This window comes from Brachyhypopomus gauderio, chromosome 7 (genome assembly GCF_052324685.1).
Source record: "Brachyhypopomus gauderio isolate BG-103 chromosome 7, BGAUD_0.2, whole genome shotgun sequence".
Lineage (NCBI taxonomy): Eukaryota > Metazoa > Chordata > Actinopteri > Gymnotiformes > Hypopomidae > Brachyhypopomus > Brachyhypopomus gauderio.
Window position 1 is genome coordinate 22,353,736 of NC_135217.1, and position 23,241 is coordinate 22,376,976.

The window sequence follows — 23,241 nt, forward strand, 5'->3', positions numbered from 1 at the left end:
TCGCCCAGGCAGGGACACGTCCTCTATACTACCACTTCACCCAGGCAGGGACACGGCCTCACTACAACCTTGCCCAGGCAGGGACATGTCCTCTACACTACCACCTCACCCAGGCAGGGACACGTCCTCTACACTACCACCTCGCCCAGGCAGGGACACGTCCTCTACACTACCACCTCGCCCAGGCAGGGACACGTCCTCTATACTACCACTTCACCCAGGCAGGGACACGGCCTCACTACAACCTTGCCCAGGCAGGGACATGTCCTCTACACTACCACCTCACCCAGGCAGGGACACGTCCTCTACACTACCACCTCGCCCAGGCAGGGACACGTCCTCTACACTACCACCTCACCCAGTCAGGGACACGTCCTCTACACTACCACCTCACCCAGGCAGGGACACGTCCTCTACACTACCACCTCGCCCAGGCAGGGACACGTCCTCTATACTACCACTTCACCCAGGCAGGGACACGGCCTCACTACAACCTCGCCCAGGCAGGGACACGTCCTCTACACTACCACCTCACCCAGGCAGGGACACATCCTCTACACTACCACCTCGCCCAGGCAGGGACACGTCCTCTACACTACCACCTCACCCAGGCAGGGACACATCCTCTACACTACCACTTCACCCAGGCAGGGACACGTCCTCTACACTACCACCTCACCCAGGCAGGGACACGGCCTCTACACTACCACCTCACCCAGGCAGGGACATGTCCTCACTACAACCTCGCGCAGGCAGGGACACGTCCTCTACATTACCACCTCATCCAGGCAGGGACATGTCCTCTACACTACCACCTCACCCAGGCAGGGACACGTCCTCTACACTACCACCTCACCCAGGCAGGGACATGTCCTCTACACTACCACCTCACCCAGGCAGGGACACATCCTCTACACTACCACTTCACCCAGGCAGGGACACGTCCTCTACACTACCACCTCGCCCAGGCAGGGACACGTCCTCTACACTACCACCTCGCCCAGGCAGGGACAAGTCCTCTATACTACCACTTCACCCAGGCAGGGACACGGTCTCACTACAACCTCGCCCAGGCAGGGACACGTCCTCTACACTACCACCTCACCCAGGCAGGGACACATCCTCTACACTACCACCTCGCCCAGGCAGGGACACGTCCTCTACACTACCACCTCACCCAGGCAGGGACATGTCCTCTACACTACCACCTCACCCAGGCAGGGACACGTCCTCTACACTACCACCTCGCCCAGGCAGGGACACGTCCTCTACACTACCACCTCGCCCAGGAAGGGACACAGCCTCTACACCACCACCTCGCCCAGGCAGGGACACGTCCTCTACACTACCACCTCACCCAGGCAGGGACACGGCCTCTACACTACCACCTCACCCAGGCAGGGACATGTCCTCACTACAACCTCGCGCAGGCAGGGACACGTCCTCTACATTACCACCTCATCCAGGCAGGGACATGTCCTCTACACTACCACCTCACCCAGGCAGGGACACGTCCTCTACACTACCACCTCACCCAGGCAGGGACACGTCCTCTACACTACCACCTCACCCAGGCAGGGACATGTCCTCTACACTACCACCTCACCCAGGCAGGGACACGTCCTCTACACTACCACCTGCATTGCAGGACAACACCTTGTTTTATTCCATCCATGGAACTTATGGAATACGCCATAATTTTAAAACAACCAAAATGCATTCACAAATTTCTACGTATTCCAATGAATATTCCTACATGTTTTGCTTCTTTTCAAAAACTGTACTGGCAACTGTCCTGGACTACGTCCTCTACACTACGTCCTCTACACTACGTCCTCTACACTACCACCTCGCCCAGGAAGGGACACGGCCTCTACACTACCACCTCACCCAGTCAGGGACACGTCCTCTACACTACCACCTCACCCAGGCAGGGACACGTCCTCTACACTACCACCTCGCCCAGGCAGGGACACGGCCTCACTACAACCTCGCCCAGGCAGGGACACGTCCTCTACACTACCACCTCACCCAGGCAGGGACACGTCCTCTACACTACCACCTCGCCCAGGCATGGACACGTCCTCTACACTACCACCTCACCCAGGCAGGGACACATCCTCTACACTACCACCTCACCCAGGCAGGGACATGTCCTCTACACTACTACCTCACCCAGGCAGGGACACGTCCTCTACACTACCACCTGCATTGCAGGACAACACCTTGTTTTATTCCATCCATGGAACTTATGGAATACGCCATAACTTTAAAACAACCAAAATGCATTCACAAATTTCTACGTATTCCAATGAATATTCCTACATGTTTTGCATCTTTTCAAAAACTGTACTGGCAACTGTCCTGGACTATGTCCTCTACACTACCACCTCACCCAGGCAGGGACACGTCCTCTACACTACCACCTCGCCCAGGCAGGGACATGTCCTCTATACTACCACTTCACCCAGGCAGGGACACGGCCTCACTACAACCTCGCCCAGGCAGGGACACGTCCTCTACACTACCACCTCACCCAGGCAGGGACACGTCCTCTACACTACCACCTCGCCCAGGCAGGGACACGTCCTCTACACTACCACCTCACCCATGCAGGGACACGTCCTCTACACTACCACCTCACCCAGGCAGGGACATGTCCTCTACACTACCACCTCACCCAGGCAGGGACACGTCCTCTACACTACCACCTGCATTGCAGGACAACACCTTGTTTTATTCCATCCATGGAACTTATGGAATACGCCATAACTTTAAAACAACCAAAATGCATTCACAAATTTCTACGTATTCCAATGAATATTCCTACATGTTTTGCATCTTTTCAAAAACTGTACTGGCAACTGTCCTGGACTATGTACAAAGACATTGAGAACGTACAGATAATAGGATATTTTAGGACAGACACACAAATTCTGTTGCACTGAATTAGAGAGTTAATGAACCATCATGAGACAAAGCAGTGTACTTAATACTATTTCTAGACTTCTGAAGGATTTATTAAAGTGAGGTTGAATGTTTTGCTCTGTTGGACATTACATTGAACAAATTCAAAACATAGTATCAATATGACGTTGGGGCAGAAGCAACAGGAGGCAGAGGCTGAGGGTGACTGGTTTTATTGTTCATAATGCAACTTAAGCGCTCAGGCCACAAGGCGGAAAAAACGAGAACAGAAAATAGCAACGAACGGAGATTACTGAACAAACAACGAAGCACAAATACGAGTAACCACAGAGCAGGTCTTTCTCCCACGGAGCGAGGCGGGTAGCAGGGTGAATGTGCAGCACTGGACATCGTGACCTGTGGGAATAAATACACCTCCAACCTGATTATGTGACAGGTGTCAGTACTCCGGTGTTTGGGATGGTAGGAGTGACCGAGACTGAGAGGGTGTGCTCCGTGTGGTTGTGGGTGTGCGTGTGACAGAGGGGGTGTGTGTACGCTCCCTCTGGTGGCGTCCGGGTTGACCTACCGTGACAATCAAAGCTGCTTATATCTACATGTACAAATGGAAATTTGCCCTAACACTACAACCTCACCCAGGCAGGGACACGGCCTCACTACCACCTCACCCAGGCAGGGACACGTCCTCTACACTATCACCTCACCCATGCAGGGACACGTCCTCTACACTACCACCTCGCCCAGGCAGGGACATGGCCTCTACACTACCACCTCATCCAGGCAGGGACACGTCCTCTACACTACCACCTCACCCAGGCAGGGACATGTCCTCTACACTACCACCTCACCCAGGCAGGGACACGTCCTCTACACTATCACCTCACCCAGGCAGGGACACGTCCTCTACACTATCACCTTACCCAGGCAGGGACACGTCCTCTACACTATCACCTCACCCAGGCAGGGACACGGCCTCTACACTACCACCACACCCAGGCAGGGACATGTCCTCTACACTACCACCTCATCCAGGCAGGGACACGGCCTCTACACTACCACCTCATCCAGGCAGGGACATGTCCTCTACACTACCACCTCACCCAGGCAGGGACACGTCCTCTACACTACCACCTCACCCAGGCAGGGACATGTCCTCTACACTACCACCTCACCCAGGCAGGGACACGTCCTCTACACTATCACCTCACCCATGCAGGGACACGTCCTCTACACTACCACCTCGCCCAGGCAGGGACATGGCCTCTACACTACCACCTCATCCAGGCAGGGACATGTCCTCTACACTACCACCTCACCCAGGCAGGGACACGTCCTCTACACTACCACCTCACCCAGGCAGGGACATGTCCTCTACACTACCACCTCACCCAGGCAGGGACACGTCCTCTACACTATCACCTCACCCATGCAGGGACACGTCCTCTACACTACCACCTCGCCCAGGCAGGGACATGGCCTCTACACTACCACCTCATCCAGGCAGGGACACGTCCTCTACACTACCACCTGCATTGCAGGACAACACCTTGTTTTATTCCATCCATGGAACTTATGGAATACGCCATAACTTTAAAACAACCAAAATGCATTCACAAATTCCTACGTATTCCAATGAATATTCCTACATGTTTTGCATCTTTTCAAAAACTGTACTGGCAACTGTCCTGGACTATGTACAAAGACATTGAGAACGTACAGATAATAGGATATTTTAGGACAGACACACAAATTCTGTTGCACTGAATTAGAGGGTTAGTGAACCATCATTAGACAAAGCAGTGTAATTAATACTATTTCTAGACTACTGAAGGTTTTATTAAAGTGAGGTTGAATGTTTTGCTCTGTTGGACATTACATTGAACAAATTCAAAACATAGTATCAATATGACGTTGGGGCAGAAGCAGCAGGAGGCAGAGGCTGAGGGTGACTGGTTTTATTGTCCATAATGCAACTTAAGCGCTCAAGCCACAAGGCGGTAAAAACGAGAACAGAAAATAGCAACGAACGGAGATTACTGAACAAACAACGAAGCACAAATACGAGTAACCACAGAGCAGGTCTTTCTCCCACGGAGCGAGGCGGGTAGCAGGGTGAATGTGCAGCACTGGGCATCGTGACCTGTGGGAATAAATACACCTCCAACCTGATTATGTGACAGGTGTCAGTACTCCGGTGTTTGGGATGGTAGGAGTGACCGAGACTGAGAGAGTGTGCTCCGTGTGGTTGTGGGTGTGTGTGTGACAGAGGGGGTGTGTGTACGCTCCCTCTGGTGGCGTCCGGGTTGACCTACCGTGACAATCAAAGCTGCTTATATCTACATGTACAAATGGAAATTTGCCCCAACATTTTACGTTTCACAATTTTATAAATGCTTTAACAAGTTTTTATAACCTCATCACTGAAAAGTGTTTAGGAAACCTAAACTATTTAACATCATGAACATTTTAGAATTCAATGTAAAGGTTCAAAGCACAGTTAACACCCCCTTCCTCATCAGTGTCAGAGTCAGAAAACAACTGGGGGGCCTTTCTTCTTTGCCATTTACTCACTGCGCTCTGGAGATGTTCTGTTGACTTCCGCTTGAAGAAGACCTCAAGCCTCATCCAGATGCTTTTTCTCTCTGCTTTTGGTATACACTTCAAGTCCTACAGTAAGATAAGCTTCATTAGTCACAGGCACAGTAAAATGTACAGTATTACTTTAATGCGTTGAGTAAAGCTTTGCGTTCAAAGGTCGTTTGTAAAAGCTGTCTTGAATCTCACCATGTAGTTCGAGTCGTTATCAGAAATCTTCAGGATGTGGTCCAGGTATCGCAGACAATTTATTTAATTCACAATTAGTTCAGTTTAGCTGCATGGCTCAATGATGGTTTCTAGCCTTTCTTGTTTTGCCCACTCTGCAGCAGTTGGCAATATTAATTTGTGTTTCTGTCTGTTCACAAAGCTATTCGTAGCACATCATTTAGCCCATTATCCTGCATCTTTTCACCGGGGCCAGACCTAGCCTTGGTAGTTACAGTGCTTGCAGCTACATGTTTGGAACTGAAGTGAAACTGTAAGCTTGTGCTGCTTCGGTGGTAAGTTAACTAGCTATGCGCTTATCCACACTTCCATCTGGACGTTTCTTGAAGTTAAACTTTTCCTCTAATGGGCCAGCGAGACCGGTTTCCTCGTCCATCATGTCACTTTTATGTGGGCTCCGCTCGTCAATCAATGTAACCGTTGAGGGTGGGGGTGGGGGTGGGGGTGGGGGGGGGGGGTTCAGGGCTGTACAGTGACAGCCACATTTTACACCTGTGGGTGGTGACATGCACTGTTAATTCTGAAGAAAGAATCTCATTCACTCGACCTACAGTTTTCAGGTACAGCACCTGGTAAAAGGGTTTTCAAACCGGTTTCCTTTGAATGTCCAAAGGTTGACTGTGGGGTTATTACTTTTGTCTAAGACACCCATAGCATTAAGGACAAAAAGGAATGACATTTAGGCATGAATGGATCTCATACAAGACAACATGAGACCAGGATGTCATTAGTACACCACTTAGAAATCATTATCCATTTACCGCAATAATGCATCACTTCAGGACGTAACTGTCATAATAGGGCAAATCTTACATCTATTTCAACCTGAATCAGAGAAGCTTGTAATTTTCACACTGTTCTCATACACTTCACTTAACTCTATCACAACTGCACAGTGGTGCTGAGTCTGAAAGCCCCATACGAAGGCATCCCTCTGCTCTGTGATAATAACAGTATGTCACCATAATATAGACAAATCACTTTAATAGAACAACCTCGATCTACCTCAGTCACAATCTGCAAGGAGCTATTTTGTTTTTTTTTTTTACTACTATATACACAAATCCTTATATACTTCAGAAATTTCAGTTTGCTTAGAACAGACAAAATATCAGTATATGTTATTTGACCTACAACACTGTGCAATATCCAGACTTTTACACCTGTACAAACCTTGTTTTGTGTAAAACTCAATCACTTATTCCCCTGGGGCTTGTTTTCAATATTAAACTCCTTGACATTTCTCTCCGTGGTGATTTTCAGTATAGGACCTACATCACAACTCTTCTTTCTTCTCCAGTGCAGGTTCCTCGAGTTCTTTGACAAAGGCAAAGACAAAACATTATTGTAGTATCGCGTGATGTTATACATACATATATACTTATTGTGTAATGGGGAGCTGATCTTCGAGGGCACACTGTTACGTGTTTGGGTAGTCACGAATGGGGATTAGAGGAAGAAGTCACACTTCTACAAGATTCTTCTCAGTCCCTTGTATTGGAGAGCATTGTGTTCACCTTGTTTGCTGTTATAGCAGCTTTATGCTGCAGGGCCAGACAATTTTGATGACACGTCTACGGACATGGCAGTAAAAACATTCTTGTGTCTCCATAGATGCAATAGGTGTGATCACAAGTAACGTAGCTTGCCTGTGCTTCATGGTGTTTGTGGCCTATGCTGTGAGACAAAGGAGGAGTGAAACTGTTTTGTGGGTCAACACAAACTCCTCAGTGAGTGTAGCTGACAAAGTACAAGCCTTCTGCTCATTCAAATGCACCAGCACATTCTCCAAAATACAGTTCTTAAGTTCCTCGAGTAAGATCAGTTCAACTGTTCAAGGGACTCAACCTTACACACCATTTATCCAACAAGGCATTGTTGTCCTGGGCAGACTCCACATACGTCTGATCAACAGACTTCCAATTCCTGCGAAACCTTTGCCAATAGGTGTCATAATCGCTGCTTTGTTCAAGCGTCAGGGCGGAAAACACTTTTTGAGCTCTGCCAACCAACTTACAATGCAGAGGCATTGAGGGGCCACATATCTCCTGGCAGCAAGTTTAAACACAGCAAAATACATTTTTTATACATCAACACGACAAATATATTAACATTTCATTACGTTAATATGACAAAGACTCCAGTAAGAGCAACAAAAACATTTTGGAGAACATCAAACTCAATTCCTGTCCTGAAGAGGCTGCAGTTATTTCAGTTCCAGAATGCTTGATTCACCTCAGTTGTCATCAGTCACGCAGTATTGGAAACAAAGTCAGTTTAACAGTAGTACAGATGATCGACTGTACTACTTCATTAGAAGAGGGAATGCACTGAACTGTGCTGTTTCATGGCCTTCAAAGACATGGACCAGCTTCCATCTTTTACGCACTAATGCACATAGTTGTACAACAAAAATTCCACAGAAATTCAAAAGAATAATAACAGTGGAAGTGACTGGTTAAAGTAATAGTGAAAGTGATATGTTAAAATATTTAGGTAGGAAACTAGATATGATATATGAGCCCTAATTCAGGAGATAGCACTGGTCCGTGTTCTTTAATTAAATTGTATGTTTATCTATCTATGGTTATTTGCACTTTTTGGTATAAGTTTTTTGTTCATTCAGTAAGTATAGGCTATTTGTTGTGAAACGAAAGACAGTTACAAGTACTTTAGCCAAAATTTCAGCACTTTTCAAACCTAGAAAATGCAACATTAAAATTCAAGCATTTCCAAGGGCTTCAAATTCCCGTACGAACTCTGTATTTGGCGCGACATAAATGTCCCTTCACCTGTTCATGCAGGGGTGCTGCCCCCTGTGGTTTCGGAGAAAACTGCAACGACGCGTGAAGTATAAAGGCGTGCGCGTTCTCGCAGGTTCACGCGCACTGTGGCGAGTCGAGCACGACGCTCAGACGCGAGTATAACCAAGAACACGGTCCGCTTTTACTCACACTGCACCAGTGACTGTATATATACGGTCTCTGCACTGCACTCACACGCAGTTTCCCTTTTTCTTAGAGAAAATGTTTATTTTTTAAGGTCGTAGGTTGTGCCAAGGTAGTGTCGAAACGTCAAAAAGATTTATCTCTCGTTCTGCTTAGACCAAACATGGCATATGAAGAAGTCACCAACGATTCGCATAGAAAACGAAGAAAGCGCGTCCTCATCGGAGGTGCGGTGGCGCTCGCGACTATAATCGTGTTCTCCGTTGTGTTGGGATTAAGTCTCACAGTCTTACAGTCTCACAATCTCACAGAGTCTGAGAGTCTCAAGAAAACCGTCATTGGCAGGTGTGAAACCTACTTAAAAGAAAAAAACTGGTCAGGGTAAGGCGTTGTGATACTTACTTTATATTACTATATTATTGAATACACTCGTTTATGCTATAATTTCTGCATATATGACAGTTATAGCCTAAGTATTATAATTTTATTATTATAGAATTCTGAGGTAATAATTTAAAGATTTGTGTATCAAGCGAAAATCTGAAAGTTTATGTCGTAATTTTGTTTATTTTGTTAGAATGCATCCAGACGTTTTTGTAATCAGCAATGCAGTGTTTAGCAGAATCTTGATCATTTTATTTAGCCTATGCAAAGTTGTACAAAGTTGTATGCAATAAAGTTCTGATTCAACAGGTCGATCCAGAATGGCAGACATGGAAGTTGTCATAACGGAGGCTATTTAAAAATATGAATATACATTAGCTAATACAATGTGCTACATGTAATGTGCGGAATCACCCTTTAAAATAAAGCTGCGTTTTTTTATTTATACCATGGAAACGGCCGTTGGTACTGATGTGATTACAAAATGAGTGAAGTCATTATATCTGATAGATTGGATATCAAATTTCCTATATGTTCATCATTCCCTTTATTATTAATAATAATAATAATAATAATAATCATAATAATAATACTTTATTTTGTATATAGCGCTTTTCCAAATCTCCAAGACGCTTGCAATTAGTACACATGACAACAGGACAGGATAATAAGACTGTACTGAACAGTTTATCTGAAACATTCATTAGAAATACGTTGCAGGTTGCAGGTTTATATGTTGACATGCATAGCTGTGTTAATCGTCTTCCAATTATTGCTAAAATGTTTGATGTTGCTGGTGTTTTTCAAAAAAATTGCGATGGAAGTTGCGGTGTGTTTTTGCTTTTTGTGAGTACATTGCAATAGGGAGTAAATGTTGTATGGTTTCCTCTATTTAGTAGTCCATTTTAATTATCTATTTGCCTATTTATTCAGGGTTGCCAACTTTTCAAAATCGCTTGGAGTGAGATTTGAACCTGAAGGGGGTGGCGAACATTAATTGTTGACGGGGGGGGGGGGGGGGGTAGCGAACGTAAGTTGTTACCAGGCGGCCTGTAAAATGGACACAAATTAAGTATTATATTGAGATCGATCGCCAGTGGTTGGCGCCAGAGCGAACTAGTAACTCATAGATATGGATCAGAGATAAATGCGTGTGTCTCACGCTCAATGCCTGAGAGTTGGTAACCCTGATTTATTTATTTATGGGTATTGTGCTTCTTATAAAGCAATGATTTTATTTCTCTTACTCTATGTGGTATGAAATAGTTTGGGCAGGAATGATCCCTCTCAAGATTTTGTAAGCCCCGCTCCCTGAAACACAGGTGTTGGCACAGAGAATGCACAATGATCCCTCTCACTTTCTTGAAATGATCCCTCGAAGTGCAACAGCTCAGTGGCAGAAATGGACTTTCCGTCTCTTAAAAGACTATGAAAAATCACTTGGAGTGGATGGGCTGGTGCTAGAAATGTTAAACTTGTTGGAAATACATGTATGAACCCATCGTTGTGAAACAATAAAACACTGAAAACGAAAAAAAAACCCGCTTTCATGTAGTGTACCGGGATACTGCTTTTCCCGATCTTTTTGCCGTTATTTTCGTCGCTCATGCTGCTTTCAGTCTGCTCCTCTTGAACGTATATACGGAAATAAGGCGGGGGTTTGTCGACGTCACATCAAGACAACATCAGTGATTGGTCAAATTTGCGGGAAAGTTGCGGTGATTGGCTGAAGTTGCAACACCGCCCTGAATTCGCGGGGTTTGCTTGAAGTTGCGTTGAAGTTGCAGATCGCAACATCGCGACTTTCTGGAGGGTCTGATTAACATGCAAGTGCATGTCCTAAGTTGAGAACCTGTTTTGTGTAATCAGCAATGCCCCAGGTGGCCAGAAGCTACCCGTGACGAATGTTAAACATTTTGCAGACGCTCTTTCCAGAGCAACTGATTGGAAGAAAGCCTTCCTGTGTATGTCTTAGCTTAGGGATACTATTAAGCCAGAGTCTGTCAGAGGATCAAGGACGTTTTGTATAGAGGTTTTGTTTGGATTAGTGATGAATCAAGTGGCATGAACTGGATATGGATCATTCAAGTGCTTCCTGAAAAGGTGTGAATTAGATGTATGGCAGCCATTAGGTGGATGATACAGTGTGCAAGACACCAGAGGGGCTACACTGTGTAACACTCTATATTTGTACATGATTAAAATTATTCTATAAGATCTATTTCTACTAAAGTGTGTATTGTGTGGATGTTACACTGAGAAAGCAAGAAATAAAAACACTGTTGAACTACATATCCCATCTTTATCAGCACTCAATACCTATCCAGTACAGTTGCACATGTGAAACAGTACTTTATATATCTGATAATGCACTTTACATAATATATAACTTATACAAGATATTAATATACAATTACATAAGATAGTGGTGCGCTTTGATCTCCTTCTCCCTAGCGCAGCATGTTCGATGATGCAAAAGGAAAAATCACCAGTCTTTTGTCTTTTAACCTTTTATTAAAACCAAGTTAAAATACAGAGATCTGTGGAGAGTACACAACAAAAGCCTAAACTACTCTACTCTGTGGTCTTCACCTCTTCTTTATAGTTGAAGGGGGAGTATCGGCCCCTTTTTGCTCTGCCATGGAATCTCCCTATGTCTGAAAACTTGTCTGCTTGTTTCTCTAAATAGACTACCTGTCAACCACTCTGACCCAAGTGAACTTGCTCTGACCTTTTCACCGTTTTGCACGTGCTCTCTGCCTCCGTCTCGCAGATGCTGACGACCTGTTTTCAACTTAAAACATATTCTGTAAACTTGCACAGGTGTTGCACAGGGACATCCTGTTTGTCTTTTGCAGACAGCACACTAATATGCTGCTTAAGCTTTAATATCAAGTTTACTGGTAAGCAAAATATATTGTTGCTAATGTTACTTCTAAGCAAAAACCCATTATCTCAACAATGGTCTCTTGCACCATATAACCTAGAGCTCTATTTGTCCATTACATTTTGTTATCACTAATGAAAAACTGATTTTCTATTTATTTTTCTAATCTCCCTCTCAGGCCTTCCTGAAGCAGATTTCTGGAAGTGTAAAAAGGATTGCGTTTGTCTTTTTGTTCTGCAGGGTCAGTGAATGTGAGAGCATCTGGCAGGCCTTTGAGCAAGCCTATGTTGGACGAGATCACTGTGATGTTCCTCCTGAGGCATATGACCTTCTAATAAGAAGACAGCAACAGCTTGCCTGTAGTACTGTAAGAACCCCATCCCCACCTCCACCCACACAATGCTCATTCATATTTCTTTTTTTTACACCTTAATGCATTCAGAACTATTATATAGTTATTTTCCTCTATATATAGTGACATATATAAGTATCGAATAGCCAAGTTATTAGAGATATCCATCACATGTTTGGCCTTCAGAACCACAGTGTGTCGTTATGACATAGATTCCACTAGGTGGTGAAATCATTCTCCAGGAATCTTGGTACAAGTGGGAAGGATAACGTCATGCAGTTGCTGCAAATTAGACTGAGGTCGACATCACTCAGATCGATCGATTTAATCATTGTAATGGGGATTCACACAAACAAATCTGCAGAAACTTCTTGCAGTTGCTGCAAATTAGAGGCTGACCCAGGGTGTGCCAAGAAAACATTCCCCACACCATTACACCATCCCCCCCCCCCCCCCCCCCCCCCACACACACACACACACACACAAGCCTGAACTATTGACACCTGACATGAAGAGCTCGTCAATAAATCAGATCAGAAATCTGGATTCCTCCCACTAGACAAGATCATCTTGTTTCTATGCTCTTTTGCCCACTGGAACCTCTTTGTTTCCCTTAGACAGTAGTGGTACAAAAATGGACCATCTGCTGTTATAGCCCATCTGAAGTGACGAGTCGTGCATTTTCACATGCTGGGAGGAACATCAGCAATGTATTCAGCTGCAACTTGTACTGCAGAAAAAAATTTGACATCATCCTCTGACCCCTTTTGCTTGAAAAAATCATGTTTTTAATACTGGCTCCAGCTGGTCTAGCACTGATCAACACACGGCATTCAAATGCACTCAGATCGATCAATTTAATCATTCTAATGGGGATTCACACAAACAAATCTGCATAAAACGTTTAATTCTATGCTCTATATATATATATACTCTCTCTATCATATATATGTAAGAGAGAGAGAGAGAGAGAGAGAGAGAGAGAGAGAGAGAGAGAAAATAGTACTTATATGTGCTTGTATACATGTCTGCAGATGCTGTTTTGGAGTAAAACAATGGAAATAGCACATGCGTTTACAAAGAACAGAAAATGCCTGAGGACTTTGGAGCACACACTGCTTGGGTCCATGTTTGACCATCTGAACTGGTGCAGCAAAAATCAAAGCAAAGGTGCCGCTAATCATACGAATGAATATTTTAACTAAACTCACAAATGTGGCGAGCATACTGATGGATGCTTGCCAGGCACAAATGGGCATTTTTGATCATGGTAGCAGCTGTTTTTCATGCCATGCTCAATTCCAAACTATTAATATTGTTGTCAAAATCACTGTCCAGACACCACTCTGGGATTAACAACGGAATTTTATATGCACTGTTTGCATATTATATGGATTAAACTTTCTCCAACAGAAACCTTCACTACTGGTTGTCCTGATTGGCACTCCTGTGTGAACAACCCAAAACGGTCTTTTTGGATTAGGGCTTCTGATAATGTGAGTATGCATAGCCAATTTCAGTCCATGACATGCCAATGGTGTTGAATGACAAAATGAAAAGCTCTTTGAAAATGTTCAGATCATGTCATTATGTTGGAATATATTAGGGCACAGTTTCAGGTTTGGAGACAGATATGTCTGTTCTAAAGATTTTAAGTGGTAATTCAGAGTTTTACATTAATACAAATTATCTGCAGTAGACCAAAATATGTCAGGAAAATGTGAAATGGGTGTCATGCCATGCAAGGAGGTCTGAAGCGTCCCATCTTAATTCCTTACCAGTTTGCATCCACTGCATGTGGGAATGTGTCTGCAATGCTCAATGGATCCCTAGAGGCCCCGTTCGACTCTAGCAGGTACACAGTACTTACCAACTGTACAACACTACAGATCTCCCACACAACTCTGACCTGCATTTGACTTTGGGGTTTCCTGGCATATTGGCCTGTGTCTATATGCCTACAATTACCTAAATGCATTGCACTACCAACATACATTGGTTGAAGGGCAGCTATTATATGTCTCATCATGAAATAAAGAAAAATTTATATTAATTACATCTGTTGAGAGAAAGGCATTCATGAGAAAGCTGTGATAGAGATTTCTAAATTTATGGATGTCGTTAGAGCAATAAAATGTCTGGCAGAATTATCCCTTCTGTATGTAGATATGGTGTGATTTTTGTTTCAATAGTTCCACAAAAGCAAAAGTAAATCCAAGAGCAGAAAGTATATGTTATGAATGCAAAACAGAAAAAAATATATCAAAAGTATATTTTTTTAATATAATTGGTTATTTGAAACTTATTTTCGTTTGCATTTTGACAAGTTTTTGGTTCCATTGTTTTTGTTTTTTTGGATTTTCCCAGTAAGGTCTTTTGCTTCTGGAATCTCTCTTTGCTTCTGCTTCGTTTTTTGCTTCTGACTTTTGGAACACATTTCACGTGTGGGAGGGTCTTAGATGAAGGCGTTCCTCTGCAATCTCCATTGGTCACTGATTCCGGACTGACACAGAGCTCTAAGACCGCCTCTGGGACCAAGCCACGCCCACCCCACCAGCTTCCCAGCGTTTTCAAACATGGCGGAACGGGGGGGTTCTGTTTCACAGTAGCATGTAAACTGAGTTTTACCATTAAAGTTTATACAAAGGTTTTAGTTAATTGCTAAATGGTCTGTAGATATTGCAAATGTACACTGTATAATAACTACATTAAGCATGGCGGTTAATATTTAGCACACTTCACCAGCGCGAGCTTTTTAAAATTTTAGTGAACTGGATGCAGGCATGAAAATCTGTCACCTTGCGGCGAAATTCGCCGTTTTGAAGTTTTCATATTTTGCGGTAAAACAAACTCTTATGAAAAATAGGTAGATAGTTAACCGTAAAATAAGAAACAAGATTTTTTTTGTAGTTCTAAATGGTGAACCCTGGTATTTTTACACTAATTTTCACCGCTATTGTTATTTATTGGTTCATTAAGATGTAATGGTTTTGACTGAGCCATCTGGAATGACGAAAGCGGCTTCTCGCATTTACGGATCTGGCTCCATACATTGACAAGACAGGTCAATATTTTTCAGCGCGATATTATCATGAGAGAAGACGACAGGGAAGAGCGTGTTTAAAGCTAGCCTTTAAATTATTTTTAATTTAATCGCTGCTGTAGCTTCTGTCACCGTTTTGCTACATTCACAATAGTTTGCATGCTACTGTGAAACAGAACCCCCCCGTTCCGCCATGTTTGAAAACGCTAGGAAGCTGGTGGGGTGGGCGTGGCTTGGTCCCAGAGGCGGTCTCAGAGCTCTGTGTCAGTCCGGAATCAGTGACCAATGGAGATTGCAGAGGAACGCCTTCATCTAAGACCCTCCCACACGTGAAATGTGTTCCAAAAGTCAGAAGCAAAGAGAGATTCCAGAAGCAAAAGACCTTACTGGGAAAATCCAAAAAAACAAAAACAATGGAACCAAAAACTTGTCAAAATGCAAACGAAAATAAGTTTCAAATAACCAATTATATTTAAAAAATATACTTTTGATATATATTTTTCTGTTTTGCATTCATAACATATACTTTCTGCTCTTGGATTTACTTTTGCTTATGTGGAACTATTGAAACAAAAATCACTCCATATTAGATGTAACGCGTAGCGTGCTGCGGAGCGAGTAGGCGGACACAAACGCTGAGGAGAGCGAGATTTAATGAAGGGAATTCCAAAATCCAAGTCAAAATCACAGGCAGGGGTCAAAACAATAGAGTCATCCAGGTTATACAGATACACAGGCACGACAAACACAGAACGATACGAAACGAGGCAGGGGAACACAGAACAGAGTAAACCAACGGAGAATACAAATACCAGGGCAATGATCATGAGGAACACGAATACCCAAAACAACCGACCACCGACTAGAGAAACACAGGGACTATAAATACACGGAACTAAACACAGGAGAAGACAATGACAACACGGGCGTGGCAGACAGAAGGAAACTATGGTAACAGACAAGCAAGGTGGGATACGACCAGCAAGGAACAACACAGACACGAGGCGTGGCCCTACGTGACAGTAGATATTGAATTCACCAAATCCATTCAGTGAGATTCAATGAGAACATGTACTATAGTAAAAGCAAGTTTCACTTAAAATGAAACTTCACAATCTAAAAATAAAAATAAATTGCATTTATGTAGCACCTTTCAGAAACCCCAGGACACTTCACATAACAAATAAATAAATAAATAAAAACATTGCCCCTATGAGCAAAAGTATGAAGCAAAGACAAAAAAATTTGAATTGTGTTTTGAAATAGGAAAGACTAGAGAAGTTATGGAGAGATGGAAGAACCCAAAAGCTTCAGGACAGCAGTGCTTGCATTTTCCACAGTTAGTGGTTCTCATGACGGGAGAGATCGTCAGTGTGAGGGGATTGGCTGGATGACAAAAGGTTGGAGAAAAGGGGATATAAATAAGCTAAAAAGCAGAGAGACATAAAAGTGTGAGAGAGCATGCAGTCAATAAACACTAACAAACAAAAACAAGTCTCATGACATCAGCATTATGGGCATCACCACTGGCCATTGAAAATCCCATATCAGTTGACCTTGTGTGCTAATTCATGGGTATTCATAATAGCCAGTCAAAACTTTGATCAGGGGCAGGTCTATCAGCATGATACAGTGGAGCCCTTTCTAATTTGGATCCTTAACCCATCTGTGCAGTTAACACACACACACACACACACACAAGTGTGTGTTTTAACTGCACAGATCACACGTGCCCAGAGCGGTGGCCAGCCCTAGCCTGGCGCCCGGGGAGCAGTTGGGGTTAGGTGCCTTGCCTCTGGGAATCGAACCCACGACCCTCCGGTCACAAGACCAGTTCCCTACCACCAGGCCCTGACTGCCCCAGAAGTACTAATGCTACAGTATAATTACACTTAAAAGCAGAGGACAAATTTCGATTGCAGTGTAAAAATCACAATTGACAAAATATGGCACATTTACACATTTTTTTACATTTCTACTGTTCAACTTTTTACTTCTGTTTGTTACTCAAGTGTTTTTGGAGATGTAGAAGTGAAGAAACTTAACTCTACAAAAGTGCATAGTTTGACCGTGTTGCTTGTCGCCCAGGACACAGACAAGTAAGTAGTGCGCTTTGACTGTGTGTGTGTGTGTGTGTGTGTGTGTGTGTGTGTGTGTGTGTGTATACACGTGTGGGGAGAGAGAGAGAGAAACAGATTCTTTGTAATACAAAACATGACTTGCCTACTCATTGCATATCCTTTTCTGCCATCACTCAAACAGCTATAAAAGAGGTGATTATGTTCAGAGAACGCCCTTCTTCAAAATAAAAACCTTGGCCGAAACAGTTTACCCTCTTGTTTTCCTGAAACATTTTTTTTCTGAGAAATCCCCATTATTATTATTATTATTATTATTATTATAAGTGTGAAAATGTCAGAAACACTTTAATGCACGAGTCAGTAATAGCCTACTAGTAAATCGGAATCGGAAGATAAACAATTCCAACCAGACAATCATAAAATGTTATTATAATGGATTTAAATAGCTAAACGGTTAGCCAGACAGATGGGTTACTTTCTGTTAACTGCTCTAAACCAGTGGCTAACACAAATGAATCACAATGCGCTTGTTCCCGGTTCAGTCACAGCAGGATTGATGGGTGAACTGGGAGGACACCCTCAGGAGAGGGAGAAGAGACCAGTAGAAACACCAGTCATGGCTGTTAGGGAATGACTGGGCATATTAACAAAACAAGAAGACTGAAAGAAACAATAACCTCACGGAGTTCAAACAGAGATACAACTAAGACTGAGTAACAGGCTACGAGGATTAAAGATGGCAGACACGTAAATGAAAGAATCTCAATAGACAACACGTGAAAAGAGATACGACCATAAAACGAAAATGGAAGTGAAATAACCGATACAATGAGATAAGTTAAAACACAACTGTAAAGCACGGGGTAGAGAGAGAGATAACCCGACTGAGAAACTAAACCACGCATAAGGAAACGAACAAGAAAACATCAGAAAGGACTAGAAACCGGGTACGAGAGACGGAGATGAACCGAGACGGAAGAAACAGTAATGCAGATAGAAGATAACATGGTTAACACGAAGACAAGGGAGAAAGACAGATTCGAGAAGAAGGGAGATACTAATCGTTACGACCTGTGGTTCACCTTGTAGCGCGCCGTGCTCCTATAATAATAATAATATATAATAAATAATAATAAATAAGCAGTAGTAACACTCAGAGAAGTAAACTGATGTTTTCACACAGCTTTTGTAAGAGTGGTATGAAACGTGTGATAGGCACAGGTCATAACTACTTTAGTGGTGTGTTGGTGTATATCACTGGCGTAAATAGATTATCTCGCTTATATTGCAATTATGTATATTTCATCATCATAGATGGTCCTTACTGTTTCTTCCATAAAACCTTACATTTGCTCCTGACATTCTTAGATGCGCCATCTGGTGGGGCCCCTACTGTAGAAACTCACTCATCCATCTGTCCGTCCGTCTGTCTGTCTATTTATTTTTGTGGCCATAATATTGATTGGAATTTTCAGCTTCGAATATTTTTGAAGCTCTACGAAAAAGCAATGGGTCTAAAATATAATGAGCTGAAAATGTGCTACACTTGCGGTCTTTTTATGCTACTCCTGACTAATGTAATGACTTCCTTGTGCCACTAGAGGGCACCGTCGTTAACCACACCATCGCGTGATGTGTTGACTAGAATACAAGCATGATCTCTTTTTCTTTTTCTACCCAACAAAGTATTTCACAATCCTATCAGGACTGTACAAATTCTTCAAATGTTCATTAAAAAAATGTAATTGTCCTTTAAGAAGATCATAGGCATAAAACATTAAGATGATACTTAAGTGATCAGATTATGATGATCAGATTAGCAGTACGCTAATGTGAGAGGATGTGGTTGGACGTCTTGAAGGTCAGGCCTGAAGGAGATGGTGCAAGTTGCCTTCATGCAGGGGAGGGGGCTGCTGGAAAGAGTCAGACACACAGCGTTGCTGGGCCCCCTCAATATGAATATTTTGTGTGGGCAGCTGGGTAAAAGACCCGGAATAAATGAGCATGGCTGTTTGATACGAGTAACAGATTGGCTTACAGGAGACTGTGTAATCACCCTCCTGTTTTATTCCACATTATCCATCTCCTTTGCTTATAAAAGACGTGGGCCTGCATAGGCATTTTATGACATTCCAGGACCAGGACTAGGACTAGGACTAGGACCAGGACTGGCACTTGGGCCCAATATTCTAGATGCACTTATCACATGATCTTATGACAAGTGCAATTTAAAAGCACTTTTTGTTAAATAAGTCAAAATGGTTTTGCAATTAATTTACAGAAATAATTGCCCTACAATTTCATCTCCGGGATCTGATGTTGCACATAGCTGAAACAGGTAGTATTCACTCCATAAAGGTCACAGGATGTTCATTTTACTCTAAGACTTTAATGTTACCTTTACCCAGGACCTTTAACAGTTTACTGTTGCCCTTAATGTTGTGTTACTTCAGTTCACCAAGAGCAGTTCATGTTAAACAAATCGGAAATGTTTACAAACCACCTAGGACAGAAAGTGGCCCATTTAATGACTTGACTGCAAAAGATTTTGGAGATAAAATTCTGCCGTTCACTTTTTTCTCTTTATCAGGACCACCTGTGAAAATGCTTCATTCAAAAATCTAAAAAGCACTTTGAACCCAAACATCGCTTACAACTGTAAAGTAGTTCCCTTGTAAGTAAGATGTGAATGTTCAGAATCTCAAACCTCAGCATGTGCAATTGTGTTTGCTGTACGAGTGAATTTGTATCTTTCTTTATCTCTAGTACTAGAGTTCAAGACTGCATTTCAAATCTGGACATCCCTTGTGGTGACTGCTTGTCTCCAAGAAGTCTGGGTTAGGGTTAGGGTACTGCAACCAAGCATCATCAGCCTTCTAAAAGATCTAAAATGAGTTCAGCGAATCTCTCCATCACCCACCACTGTACTAACACAAAAAAGCAAAAATAACATTTTGTGTTCTGTTTGTTGTGTCTTCTGTTGAAATAGCCTCTTATGTACCTGTGTCTGACATATGTACTCGGAACATGTTTACTAATAGAGAATTTGCATGGGTGTCCACCTGTGAAAAATGTTGCCAAACCTATGGTACTCCCATGGTCATGCAGTCTTTTGATTGTAGATTTAGCAATTATTATGACAAGGTTTAAAAAAAATATTTTTATTCTTTATATGTAGCAATAATATTCTCTTTCTCTAAAATCTTAGATTCTCATATTTTTTAGTTGAAGCTCAATGGTACATAATTTCGTACCATTCTGGCTCATATTTGACCAGGTGTGGGCCCAGTCCATGGTTGGACCAGTTGCTAGGCTGCCTTCGTCCACCAGAGGGAGCCACAGTGTGGCTTTCAATAGTATATGGGCAATTAGTCACGCCTTTCATCCAGTCTACCTCTTTGGTGGGTGTTCTGTTAATAGACAAAGCCGGTGTTTCACACAACAACCTCAAGCACTGCCTCTTTGGCCTTATCTCTCTCACCCCTTGGAGACTTTCCCAAAAGTCTCAAGTCATTTTTTCCCTCAACCACATGCCAGAGTTTTCCCAGCTTTTGGGATTTCACAGGCTTTCCCTCTGTCAGTTTATGGCCTCTTTTCAGATGGGGATGTGATTTTTTTTGGCAGTGTTGCCATTGCTCTACCTTCTTAGCCCTACCTCAGCTCTTTCTCTATTGGACTCTCTTGAGTAGAGCTGGTAACACCGTTGCACTAATAACATGCCCACTCAGCCTCCCTGAGAGTGGTTGTTCTAACCCCATCTTGGGTCTTTTGGTTTTCTCCTTGGTGTTCCTTCTCCAGCAGTTGTCCAGGCCCAGCTAGTGACATATCCACTGGTTTGGTGTTTGGTTTTTGAACACTAGCTGTCCTGGGCTGATGTCTTCATATTGGTTGGCAGCTCACTCTGTATTCCCCAGTATCCACTCCCAGGGTCAATACCACCTTGACCTCAGACTCCTGTTAAAATATCATTGCCTTATGGCAATGGTCTATCTTATTTTATTAAGCAATATTCTAACCTGACATGGCAACTTTTGTATTAAAACATGGTTCTTCAAATAGCCAAAATACTTCCTAACCCTGCTGGGATTTTTATTTTGAAAATGTTTTAGGGAATATATTATGCCGGAAAACTGTCTTTTATTGCAGCAAACAAACTTTTCCTGTCTTTTTAAACTCCAAGTTTATATAGTATAAATTATTTTATACATGAATATAAATACATTTGCTCATGTTTTTAGTTTTGCCATGCTTGAAATATGTAAATATTACTTCATCTTTAATAAACCCTACACAAGAACAGTGTGTATGTGTGTGAGAGTGTTTTAACGAGTATATGTGTGAACCTGTGGACTTTTTGTGCAAAGCTCTTTTCCTATAGATACTAATTAAAAATATTTATTATCTAAAAAAATGTGTGAGAACTACATCATGTTCTTTAAAGGCACAATTAATAATAATAATAATCATTAAAATGCCATTACCACATGTTAGTTTGTTTGATATTTTCTTTTAAAATCTCCACAATCCTTAATGTCAGTATGTATTGTTGTTAATGTGTCGCGTAATGTTAAGTGAGTTTAAGTAACCTTAACCTCTGACACATCGTGACTTACTGGAACAGTCATTCTTACTTTCATATCTCATCAGATTAGAAACACCACTGATCAGTAAGATTTAGAGTGTGTGGGCATTAAGACTTTGTGGGAGATGTGTATTAGGAACTTTCTGAAGACCCTTTTAAATAAATATCTGCCCAAAATACATGAATTAACAGCATTCACATATACGTCTGGACTGTTTATTGAGGCTTTATTTAATAATTATGGTCAATATTTGCAGCTGGGGTGAAGAAGTCTGTCTGTCCGTCTGTCTGTTCATCCGTCCGTCTATCTATCTATAAACAGACAACAATGGACAGACACCATTCAGTCAAACCTCCAGTCTGAACAGCTGTATAACTACAAATTCATATTTCCACCTTGTACCAGCAACTGAGTAATTGAGACACTCCACTAATAGGCTAAAACATTTAAAACACTCACATAAGCACACACACCCACACACACACACACACACACACACACACACACACACCACATAAGAGGTTTCTAAATTTGATCACTAAAGGTAGACTTAATATTATTTCAAAATGTTTGAAATGTTTCACTGCCTGTTACCGATAGCAGATAGCATACTGTGAGCAATTACCGGCATGTGCCGCGCGGAATGTGAAAATGCGGTAGACCCTTTTCTCAGAGCACACGCCCCCGTGCGCTCCGCCATCGTGGAAACACACGTGCGTTTCTCCATCCCCACGCGCAGCTGCGGGATTCCCTGCACGAGGAAACCGACACTGAGCTCGGGGGAATCCTCGCTCGCGCGGTGGACACCTACGGACTTTTCTCTGGGCTTCCCTGTGCATTTAAACCAGCGCTTTTACTCACACTGCACCCATCTCCAGCACAGACGGCGATCCAAAACCGGTGAGATATATACATATTTAGCTTTTACATTTTACCCGAACATTGGTAATTTAATAACCTAATTAAGCCATTTATATGTTTTGAAAAACAAACAAACAAAAACACATGGCTGAACAAATATCAACAGCATATTTGTCTGACCAGAGCATCGCTACTTAAAACATAAAACAGACAGTAATCATGTAATAGTCATGGGGTCGCCTACACATTTTAAAAAGACTGTTCTAGTAGTTTCTTAAAATGTATCGAAGCGATTTTTTAAATAGCACGTTGTCCTTTGTGGGCGTGCGAATGTGGGAAGTTGAATCTCGT

The 23,241-nt window shown here is 42.8% G+C and overlaps 2 protein-coding genes across 6 annotated transcripts in view; both read left to right on the top strand.

The window, feature by feature from the left end:
* LOC143519308 (ADP-ribosyl cyclase/cyclic ADP-ribose hydrolase 1) overlaps nucleotides 1–21,748 on the top strand; it is a 27,562-nt gene extending 5,814 nt beyond the window's left edge. For 3 of the 5 annotated variants that reach the window (XM_077012616.1, XM_077012615.1, XM_077012612.1), the window contains exons 10-16: nucleotides 12,211–12,337; nucleotides 13,357–13,492; nucleotides 13,736–13,818; nucleotides 14,104–14,177; nucleotides 17,378–17,464; nucleotides 20,037–20,120; nucleotides 20,213–21,748. In XM_077012616.1, the coding sequence (XP_076868731.1) occupies nucleotides 12,211–12,337; nucleotides 13,357–13,492; nucleotides 13,736–13,818; nucleotides 14,104–14,177; nucleotides 17,378–17,464; nucleotides 20,037–20,120; nucleotides 20,213–20,288 (667 nt within the window). In that variant the 3' untranslated portion in view covers nucleotides 20,289–21,748. Of the gene's footprint in view, nucleotides 1–12,210; nucleotides 12,338–13,356; nucleotides 13,493–13,735; nucleotides 13,819–14,103; nucleotides 14,178–16,631; nucleotides 20,121–20,212 lie in introns of all 5 variants that reach the window. The other 2 variants (XR_013132396.1, XM_077012613.1) reach the window with 2 other exon arrangements.
* Nucleotides 21,749–22,658: 910 nt separating this feature from the next.
* The window catches only part of LOC143519761 (uncharacterized), a 3,922-nt gene continuing 3,339 nt past the window's right edge, over nucleotides 22,659–23,241 (top strand). Inside the window, exon 1 of the mRNA XM_077013509.1 lies at nucleotides 22,659–22,929. Coding sequence (XP_076869624.1) covers nucleotides 22,659–22,929 — 271 coding nt within the window. The remainder of the gene's footprint in view (nucleotides 22,930–23,241) is intronic.